Here is an 11,809-nt window from a genome sequence, read left to right as displayed (position 1 = left end):
ACTGCTCTTTTGTCTGTAATATTCATAATAATAACTGTGGTATGATCAAATCAGACTTTTAAATTGCTTCCAAAGACCCAATGTGATCATGAGCCATTCTTATCATTAAATTTTAAGTGGCTAACATGTGCATTGTATATGCTAATGAGTATGTGTGTGTATAAATAGTATATTGGAATGCTATTAGTTCTTTTTTCATGTTTTGTTCTTGCAATTAGATTTAACTGTAATGGTCAAATTTGACCTATTTTTTACATTTGAGATCAGTGAAAACACCTTAAATACCACTTTAAGCCTGACATTTTCTGATATTTCCTAAAGTGACCTAGAATATAAAAATAAATAAATAAATAAAATTTGTGCGCCTGATATACATTTTTGTACATAGAGGGTGTTCAAGATTCCACTTAATTTGACCCATATTTATTCAAAAGCTGAAAAATCATTCAAAAATGTTTCACATTGATTGAAATCATTATTGCTATTATAGGACCATAATATAGTGTGATTGTTTTATCTCCATAAACACATAGCATTAAATCTAAATAATACCACTCCCTCTGCTCTCTGAAAGACTAATTAAGAGTTCATCATCCATTTATTAGTGACTGAGAAGCTATTTATGAATGAAAAATATATTTGTGTTTCAGAAATTTGGAATATATACTAAATATGGGGGGATACTGTGAATGGTCAGAACATAAGGGTTACATTTTTACTGTTCACTTGATGTTTCTTATTGTTTTATTGCTTTATATTTGGCTTTTGTAAAGAACTCACTGATTTTAGATAAGCGCCATATAAATAAACATGTTTGATATTGATATGTTGACATTACCTTTGAAACCTGTGCTCACAGAACCTTCTGGAAATCATTGACATTACTCAAACTGTGAAAAAGGTGTTCCATGTTTTGAAACAGGATGTGACTGGTTGAGACGTTGAGAAAGGTATACCTATTGGATTAAAACAGGTTCATTCATTTACTTTGAGGTGTTTACTGTAACCCAATGGGCTGCCATGGAGACCACATGCTCTGGCAAGTGAACATGGCTCAGAGCCAAAGAGCAGGGGCCTCATCAGGAAACGGTAAAACACAGCGCAATAAGACATGGTTTATCGTTCTTGAGAAAACAAAGAGCGCACATGTGTGTACTCACGATTTAAAAACAACAATGCATTCAAATATTTAAGTTTAGCTGAAGGATAATTTCCTTTCAGTGGGGCAGATGGTGAGATACAAGGTAATCTCACTGGCTCCTTTAATTAAACCTAATTAATTAGTACTTGACAGTTTGTTTTAAACGCCTGAGGCCTTTCAACATACTGCTGAAAACAGGATTTAGAAAGCTATTATTAAAGCTTTCATGGATTCAGTCACATCTAATCCAAGTCTTATCTCACATGTCCGTGATACGGCAGCAATGACAAGTGCCCCAAATAGTGCAGAGACTCAAAACAACCACTCGGTAATCAGAAATTGAAGACTTAATTTTATGAATACATTTAGGAAATGTAATATATCTAATGGATTTGCTCTGTGGAGGTGTTTTCAGTCTGAGAAACCAGATCTAAGCATAATTTCCTGTTATTTTGTATCATTTGTGCACATTGCCAATAAATTCATATTGTTGCTTATCAACTTCCTAGAGAATTATAATGTAATGAATTAACAAAAATGAAATATAATGCAATATGATTCTGATTTCAAATAATCTCTAACACAATATAAATTCAGCCTAAAGTTAGAGTTTTTTCACAGAAGTTCAGCTCTATTTGTTCTCATCATAGCTAATGTCTCCTTTTGAAATGAGGCTTCTTCATTGCTTCACATCTTCACAGCTGTTGGTTATGATCATATTCACGCTCTGAAACATCACCAGTGTGACGTCTGTTTGGGTGGATGCAGCAGATGTTGCGCCTCCGAGTGACAGCCGATCCTATATGATCCCGTATGTTGTGCTCGTCCTGCCTGTCTCATCATTACACCGTGCACAGTATGACACGCTCCGTGTGATGGGAGAGAGAATAATGGCAGCAGCAGCGGCGGCGGTGGTGGTGCTGGTGGTGTCGGAGGGGGGGTTGGCACTTTCCTGTGCAGGTCTTCCAAAATATACTCAGATGTTGCTGGTCTATATGGGCCCTGTCATGCAGATCAGAGATCAGGCGTTCAGGATAACGAGTCTCCCTTCACAATACGGTCACATAACCTTTCTGCTTCGCTGAACCACTTAATAAGACTCCCTCACATTAGTTAATAAAATGCTCTTAGAAGTAATATTACATGGTTAGGCTTTTACTGTACTTGAAAGAACTCAAGCCTCAAAAATGTGCCTGTGTTAATTAACACATACTAATCCATAATGTGTCTCCAGGTACTGAATACCAGGACACAACAACTCTCCCTGTCTTTTGAATCCCCAGTGGTATGACCATTATTCAGTGTTTGTTTGGTGTTTCTGCTTGGCTGACAAGCAACTGTGCTGTTAGGCTCCGAGTAGGCCTGTGTAAAACGCATAGAGCCTCAGGACAGTGATGGGTGGTGATATGAAAGACTGTAACAACTGGGACTTCTTTCTTTCTTTCTGTGGAACATTTCATAATTGAGACATTGGCTAGTGGTGTAGAAATCATGCGCTGGTGAGAAGCCAAGGTGATCTCTTTCTTTTTCCTTTCTTTTAATGAGCCTCCATTGTGGCTTGGTATGTGGCAAACCATAGTTTCTAAACATTTAAAACCAACCACCGAGTTAGATTCAATTATTTAACACTGAATGACGATGAAATTTGATTCTCACTAAAAAAAAAAAAAAAAAACATATTTGACCTCTCTTGATCCTCTTTATGAGCGTTGGACCATTTAAAGTGTATGACCTTGAGAAGCAAATAACGTTCTCACTTAATGGTGCGCCTTCAGTTAACATTTCCTTCCCCTTACTGATAATATGACAGAGAACAGGGATTTTTCTTCTGTTTCTCAAGCTAACAGTCAAACTGACAATTGCATCAAATCCACAGCACATTCAGAATAGCTCGCTGTGCCTTCTCATGTGAAACGTTAGCCTCACATTAAGTAATTTCTCCTGGAGGAGAATGGTCATAATTTCACCCAACACAATAACCTCTTCCTCCAACAGTAAAACCAAAGACGATTTGCTGAGCCATTAGGCTGCGGTAATGAAATAAACACCAGTGTGAAAAATGATTTCTATCACTCCTGTCCCCATAGAGTCTGATCTGTGTACAACAACAAACACATTTAAGCAGCTTGACATCCAATCAGACTCGGCTCCAATAAGACAGACACTCTGTCAACAGTCTAGACATTTTGTCCATTCAACCCCTGTATGACACTGATACTGAGGACTGTTTTTCATTCACTCACATCAACAAATACATGAAATAATGATGAGAAAATTACTGTGGAGCTTTGCTGTTATGAGTCAAATTCAATGAGAACTTTAGAATTTAGGTTTGAAATCTCAGGTGAATCATCTTCACCTTTTATATCTTCATCTAAAAAAGCTCCGGAAACAGTTGCATCTGATTCTGTGTCTTATTAAAGTAAGTGATAAAAATGTAACTGAAAGTAGATATTTGTCTGTAAGATGACCCCACGGTTACTTTTCTAGATTAATGTGATCGTTTATTACATTCATGTTGGTCACTGAAAATTAATTAAAACATTTTATATTTTCCTTTTTACATGAATACTAAAACAGTGTAGTCACATCAAAGGCATAATTCCTTATTGAAATTTCATCAGAGCTTTATGCTAGCTAGGGGCAACTACAGACATATCTAATCTCACGCTTACATTTAAGTACTGAGTACCACAGCTGCATGCAAGAGAAAAAGGAGAGGACAAGCCAGCTAAATGCATTTTATCCAACTTTTTAACTGCAGAAAAAAAGTATTTTTTTGATATTTATTTGAATTTACTGGTGAACAAGTGCACAAAGATGTGAATATCAAGTTTATCTGCACTTAAAAGTTGGAAAAAGTGGGTTTAGCTGGATTAAATTGCCCTTTCTTGTGCTTTTATGCGGTGCTGAAATTATCACTGGATTAACTGATTAGTTGTTCGACTGAAAATTAATCAACACCAAATTTTGATAATTGATTAATTGTTAAAGCTATTAAATGTCTACAGGATTTGCTGCTTTTCACAGTTTCATGTAATTGTAAATTGAATATATTTGAGGTGTGAACTGTTTGCCAGACAAAACAAACAGTTTGAACACTTAACCTTTGACTCTGGACTTAAATGATGGACATTTTTCTATATCTTTTGGCATTGTATAGACCAAACAGTTACTTGCTTAATTGTTGGTTTTTGTTTTTTAAATCACTGGCTGCAGTCCTGCTTTTACAGAAGAAGATAGTAGATTTGTAGTTTTCTGCAAGTACTATTTGTTTTTGTCCACTGTTGCCAAAATATGCTCATTGACAGGAAGTTTATCCAGCGTTTTATTTATCATTGCATCACTCAGAGAAACTGGTTTGGTCTCAGTGATGCAGAAAAAAAACAAAAAAAAAACATCAGTGTAGTGTTTTTCCATTATATTACAAATTATACGTCCTTCACCATACTGCAGACCACTTCCGGAAAATAGTAGATTTTTTTTTTTTTTGGGGGGGGGGGGGGGGGGGGGTGTTTCTTTTAAAACGCATCCACTCTGTCTCTACCTGAGCTGTTGAGAGTCGCATCTATCCTCCCTCTTGCTGACGTCAGAGCCAGTGGTTTGTCCTCACTGCCGGAGCACGGACTGCTGGAGATATCTGCGAGGAGGAGGAGCTGTCAAAGTTTGAGTTTCCTAGAGAAGGAAAAGTCTTTCACTTAACGAGGGAAAACCTCAAAGATTGTTAGGTTTCTATAGAGCGGAATATCGCGTTTTGTTGGTATGGAATGACACCTTCTCACCGGGGGCTTCAAAAACACGATGGCAACGCATTTTCTGAGGTGGATCACTCTCACCTCTTTGCTCTGCTTGGGCTCTTCTGTTCTGGCGGAAAAGAAAGGTATGTCAGGGAGCTGGTAGACTACGCGTAACGTGGCTATGTTGTAATGGTTTTTATAAAAAAGGGCTTTCGCTTTCCTCTCTGCCCGTCCGGCATTTACGTGAATCTCACAGAAATCACAGTCGTGCTCAGAAAGCCGCGGAGAAACTTGATCTAGCGTGGGAGAAAAGTTTCTCTCACAGTCTCGGTGTGTTCAGTCTGTGTGACCTGGGAAAAGCTATAAAGAGGCTTCAGTAAAGTTTAACGTTCAGTTTCAGTGCGCGATATAGTTATTGATAATCACGGTGGAATCGCGTGCGTGTTGCGCTAAAGTTGGGATTGATTAGCCAATTAGTGAACTGCGCAAATTACGCATCTTTGCCACATCCCATGAGAAATGACTATGACCCAAGTATTTGGTGATGATGCTGCAGGGAGGGGATGTGGATTGTGCAATTTACTGGCATACTTTATTTTCTAGTCCCGTAATGTTTCTTTTTTTATTTTTTAGAAAACTGTATCTTTTTTCTAAGCAGGGTGTGAACATTTTTTCTTTTCTTTATAGGCTAAATTTAAATTGAAATTGGGACATACTGCTGATATATTTTCTAACCTTTTCTTATACTATAGATTATACTTATAAATCTTGTACTAGATTTGCCTCTGATGCCTTTTCAGCTGGTCACATTTGTTTATTTATACATATATATATATTTCTATTTGAGCATCCTCTTGAGTGACAAGGCTCTGGTGCATGAGCACAGTTTGCATCTGGTTCTCAGAGGAGATTAGATCAAAATGTGAAGACAGTCACTTACTTGCAGAAATAACATAAAACAGAGAGCCTGGAGGCTGATGAAAATATGAGAACTAGCACTGAAGTGGCAGGTCTCTTGAATTCTCTTGCTCTGCTTATTTTAAGGCTTTCTTTTGGCCCTGAAGTAAAGGTCGCACAAACCTTTTTTATTATTTTTATAAACAGCACTGTTTTGACTGTTGCTTCAGTACTTTTTTTTCCATTTTCCACAAAATGACATCTTTATTTTAAATACTCCAAGTGTGAAGTCTAAACGGACACATCTTCTAAATGTTAGTGTGAGATGAAGCACTTTAAAAATATTCAAATTTATTCCACGTGTAATTCAAGTGACTCAGACCTTATACAGGCCAGATGTGAGGAGAGAAAGTGACCAGAAGTATCACTTTGCTCTCTAATGTCTTCCTATTCTCATGAATCATCATTGTATGCATGCTCATTGCACTGTTGTTCCTGCTTATAAGCAGATAAGCACAGTGTGTTCAGTGCCAGCAGCACACAGGCAAGTTGCATCTTTCCTGTCTACTCCAACAAGTAACAACCAGTGCCGGTTTCAAGAAAACCATAACAAATCAAAAGTGTTTGTCAGCCAAAAAGACAGAGTTCCTAAATATTTCTGGGCTTCTAAACAAACTACACAGCACACGTTTCATGCAGCAGCAAGTCTCCCACAGTAAATAAGGATTTTGGTATTTTATTAAGACCAGAGAAGATTAGAAATGAGCAGCTGTAATGATCGCCATGGTATTTGGTACAGTTTTAGTTGTTGTTGTTCCTGTTGGTTTCTGTTTTTGGCCAGTGGCTAAGACGGATGTTTCCATGTGGCACACCGTGTTTTCCAAGAACACAGTGTCCAAACCTGATTTGAACAAGATGTCAAACGCCAATTATGTCCCTATGACATCAAAACTCATAAATGAAAAACAAAAGCTCAAATATGTGGATTGTTTTTCCATCCTGATGAACACAACACACACATAAATCGTTGTTATTGATTAAAGAAATAGAACCTGGAGGGTAGCACAGTTCATTTGAGGTTGGTTTATCCATTAACTCCATGGATAAATAAAACCATAGATGGCGGAGTTTTTTCTTAAATAATTGCATGCTGACTACTTGAAATATTGTGTTACAAAGCCACTGTGTAATGACTGGATTATGACACGGTTGCCCAAACAGACATCATATAGCTTTTGTTTTGATAGTCAGAGGTGTATGTTTTCCTGGCACGCTGCGCTACTGTGATATGAGACGCAATCTCCAGTGGAAAACAAGTATCTCCAAAATATCAAAACAAAAAGAGAGATAAATAGTCTTGCTGTAAGCTTAGTGACAAAGCATTTCTGAGATAATCCAGTGGGGTTTGAAAGGGGTTTATAAACCTTAAGAAGAAGGATAATTTTTTTCAACCTACAAAGGAGCATAATAATCCTTCGACTTATCACCAAAGCAGGAGATACATGGTTTTCAGCGATGGTTAACTATTGGGTCTAATTTAGAGTCTGTTTGACCTGAAAGTGTTTGTGTTGCTAAGAAACAAGAGAGAACATCTGGTCAGCTGTTTACACTTGGAAGTGGCAAAAGATTTTCAAGTTGAGGAAAAAAAACGTCAAATTAATGGAGATCATGGATGAAAAATGGACCATCGGTGCACATTGTTCTGTATTCGGGTGTTCTCTAACAGAAGGTTTCTGAAAAATACAAACCTTTGTATAGATCAATGAGCTGGAGAGAGAACACCTTACATTAACATCATTAACATTAGTCATGTTACAGTGTTTGCTTAATCACAGACACAGTTGCATTCGAAATGTGTACACACAGACAATTACTTTTCAATCGACCGTCGCTAAAGCCCTTTTCTAAAACCCGTATCTAGGCACAGCAGGCATTAAAAGAGTTTGGAGGGGTTTTTTTTAGTCTTTCCAAAACCAAAAATGCAGGTGTTAACATGTAAGGAATGGATTAAACTGTGTGTATATCTGTTTCAACCTAACATGCAATTGTTAGCATGTCAGCTCATTTACCTACAGTGGCAACCAAGATTACAGAGAAGCGCTGTTCATGAGTAGCACATCCACTGTTTAGTATTTCCACACCGTGTGGAAGCCAGTGGCTGCTGTCAGAGTTTGGAGTTAACGTTAGCAACTCAGCTCTACTCTTAATTGGATTTGTCAAAGTTGACACTCCAGCTACCCAACTTACTCAAGTTGGCTTTATGTTTGCCAAATAATACTGTTTGAAAATATGAACAGTAACCAGGGTTTTGTTTCAAAGAAATAACATGCTGATCTTTTGTTTTACCTCCTAACACTGCTCTGCTGCACTACAATACAAGAACAATGCCGTTTCCTTATTTCGTCATTTTCTAGATTGGTCATCAGCTGGAAAGGATGCTGACTTTTAGAACGTCATGTATGCAGCCAGTGCATATTTAAGACCCCTTTTACTAGATTATTGTTTTAAAAGAGTCAGCTGGAATTATTTTACATGATGCTGGAAACAACATTTTCAGTCATGGGGTTTAGCACAGTACAGCTGATAACATCTGCAACTGTTGTCATTTCAGCCAGCATAGTCTGAGAGACTATGAAAGTCTTTTTTCTACCTCTGCCTGAAATCAAGGGCCCATTGTTTAAACAATGACCAAGTATTTTGAGTGGTATATCTACTGCTATTATCACTGTAAACGACATTTGTGCCATACAAAATTAGAAAGCTTGTCAGCCTTCTCAATGGCAACTAGTGAATGGTGAATTTGTTAATGATGTGCCTTATAACAGTTTAAGTATTTAAATAAAAGTCCTGTACACAATGAAATCAAATGAAAAGAAAAAAAATCCTTTCTCTAATCAAAGATGGATACCCAAAGTTATTAAATGATAATCAGAATCTTAACAGAATCTTAACCAGGTGGTCTTTTAGCCCGGTCTGTCAGCCCACCTCATGTTGAAGTCCTGTTAATGGTGAAGACATTTGGGCCTCATGGAATTGAATTTGAGATCTGTTAATGCACCTGGCAGTGAGCAGCTTCTCCCTCAGGAAGCCCACCTGTCAGTCCTCCGCTCAGTGACATCCTGGCAGGGCGTGATGGCTTCTGTGGGAGTCAGACAGGGACTTGCTGAATAATAGAAAAGCTCCTCGTCCCGCGCTGCTGGCATGCTCGGTTATTAACTGTCATCATCTGTGGGAAGGTTGTAAATAATGCCCACGGCTTTACCCAGCAGCCAACCACAAGTAATAACTGTGATGATTTATTTCCATATGAAATGCTAAATGGTCTCGGAATCAATTGGACTCCTGTTTGTGACTGGAGCTGTACTGTAGAGGAGATGATTGAATTTTTTTTATTGTACACTTAAATATTTTCTAACCTCTTCTACTTTTCATTGTTAAATGTCACTTTCCCAAGTGCAGATATGAGGTGAACCTCTCTGAGAGTTCTTCTAAATGGTCTATATGAGAAAACCTGTGAAAGATCAAACTAATCTCAGGGGCATGTCGGTGGCTAAATCCTTAATCTCTACAGCAAGGCTCCCGGTTCGCTTTGGGCACAGGATAACCCGCTTATATCAATATGTTTTTTCAGTGTTAATGGATTATTCAAGTTCTCACCAGAATGAGATTGGAAGATAATATATGGGTTCAGCTCAATCATTTATACATTTAAATGTGCCTGCTCAGTGCACACCTGCCACAGTTAAGCTGAATCACGACAAAATTTCAGTCCTGCGGCGCATTTCAGCATCCTGAGTAAGTGCTTTTCCTTCTGCATTGTGTTGGGATCTAACAAGCCAGCTTCTCTCATCAGTCACCTATTTTTTTCCCCATAACTTTCAGAAACCATGCCTTTTCTTTTCATTAAAGCCCACTCTCTTGGACTAGATGCATGTCAGTAGTGAAATATAGGTTATGATACTGTGTAATCCTAGAATCTCTAGTCTGCTTTTTAGAGTCCAGAGTGGCCCTAGTGCTACTACTTGTGCTGCTGTGTTTTGCTGGTCCACTGACGACCTTCCCAGACTTCCATCTGCTGCAGCCATTGTTGCAAATATGGCTTTTGGGTTTTGGGCCGTGGGAGCTGGAGGATCATTTCTCGCCTCCCTCCCTCCCAGCTTTGATAAACTGCATCATGTCTGAGCGGTAGAGATTTTAGAGAGCTGCTGGCGAGGTGCAGGATTTTGGTTTCACTCAGAGACAATAGTGCCTCTGTAGAGGGCAGGTTATCTGGCAGCGCTGATACTTTTGTAGAGCAGCCGAGAACTATGCCGTGCAGCAGACGCACCCGAGGCTAGACATGTATGTCATCAAGAGAGAAGTGAAGCAGCTTTTGTTCTTACTTCGGCACCTCTAAATACAGTAAATCTATTGTGTAGCAAAAAAAATCAAGAAGTGCTGCTGTTCTATAATTGTTTTCTCCGCCAAGCGTAAGCCTGATTGAGATCATGTGCTTGGTCGTGTGTGTCCATGTGTGTGTCTGTCCGCAGCTAATCTTGCATACTACTGGACCCATCAGCCTAACGTTTTTTGTTCACATTTATGGCTGTATGGTCAAGGATCTGTCATGGTTGCAGTGATCCACAATTGACAAAAAACCTTTTTTATAATGCGTTTTATACCGCCATTGACTGCTGCTTCCTCTCTCCCCTTAACCAGCAGATAGGGGCTGCAAGTCATCAACAACTGCAGCAAAAGGCATTTCCAGCAATTGGCTAGGCTACAAACAAGTCTGTTGCAGGCTACATTTTGGCCTTTGTCGTGGCTCAAAAACTGACATCCATAGAAAAGTTGGGTCTTATCTTAAACCTGAGCATCTGCAGATTAATTTCATACCCAATATGTCATGATCCACTAAAGTTAGGCATGATAGGAGATGAATAAATCCCTGTATTTGTTAGCTTCACCGCCATCTTGACTGTAAGGGAGCCGGGAGGGACAATTGAGTGAGATTCAACTCTTCTTTGTTTGGGAGGGTAGAGGGAGGAAAAGAGGGGTTTCATTTTGTGTGGTGTGTTACAACAAAATATTCTAAATAAATAACAAGGTTTAAATTGAGAAGTTTGGACTTATTGTTACGTTTATTGTTTCCTTATTAAGTTTATACGGTGAGGCAAACCCAGAACGCTTGGTTACAATACCATCATACTATATTATGCATCTGATAGAAAAATGAGACTATACATGCCTCCAGACACACCTGGTGGAGATCTGCACTCTACTGAGTTCACTGCTGTAATTATGTGTCTGGGTCCAATGTTTTTCAGTCTAAACAAACCACAAACAATAAAGTTTTATGTATTGTTTTCGTGTCTGACATCAATATTTAATGAGTTAAGAAATGCTGCCTGCTACACCAGTGATTTTAATTATTAAAAGATCTTCTTTTGACTTCTCATTCAAAGTAATCCACCATGTGTTGCATGGAATCCTGCAAATACTTCAACTCATAGACGTTCTTTAGTTTGTATACATCCACTGAGAGCACAGCATGAATAAGTGAGTGAATGTGGTTACTCATTGAACTGATTTGCGTCCTTTGTTTGTACATGGTAACAAAGTCATCCGCTGCATTTATGGCCTTTCCATGATCCAGTGGCTGTGCTCAGTGTCTCCAGTGGAAAGAGACCAAGGAATTCAGGTTGGAAAAAAGGGCTTCTGCTATCTTCCCATCTCATCAGGTGCAGTGTCGTGTTAAAAGGGAAAAGAGGCCTCAGCTCCATTTGAGTTATTTAGCCTGTGTGTTTCTATCTCTTACAACACATCTTTAGGAGTGGTCATAATTTCATATGATTTCATCTTTTTGCCTCTTGGGGCGATGCTAAGCCTTTGTTTTTGGGAAAAGTGACCTTATCTTTGGAAAACATGACTCACTGGTCATTCTCAGTTTGTTTGGGATTCATAATATATCTACAGATATAAATAAATAAATAACAATAGAGTTGAAATGGTTAGTCGATCAACAGAAATTTAATCAGCAACCTTTTTGGTAATC

General features: G+C 38.5%; 1 protein-coding gene across 1 annotated transcript in view; it reads left to right on the top strand.

Moving 5' to 3' along the window:
• Window positions 1-4,800: 4,800 nt before the first annotated feature.
• Window positions 4,801-11,809, top strand: part of egfra (epidermal growth factor receptor a (erythroblastic leukemia viral (v-erb-b) oncogene homolog, avian)) — a 42,286-nt gene continuing 35,277 nt past the window's right edge. Inside the window, exon 1 of the mRNA XM_044367886.1 lies at window positions 4,801-5,021. Within this exon, the coding sequence (XP_044223821.1) occupies window positions 4,943-5,021 (79 nt within the window). The 5' untranslated portion in view covers window positions 4,801-4,942. The remainder of the gene's footprint in view (window positions 5,022-11,809) is intronic.

The sequence above is a fragment of the Thunnus albacares genome, chromosome 12, assembly GCF_914725855.1.
Source record: "Thunnus albacares chromosome 12, fThuAlb1.1, whole genome shotgun sequence".
NCBI lineage: Eukaryota > Metazoa > Chordata > Actinopteri > Scombriformes > Scombridae > Thunnus > Thunnus albacares.
Note: the sequence above shows the minus strand (reverse complement) of the source record. Positions and strands in the feature narration are given on the sequence as shown.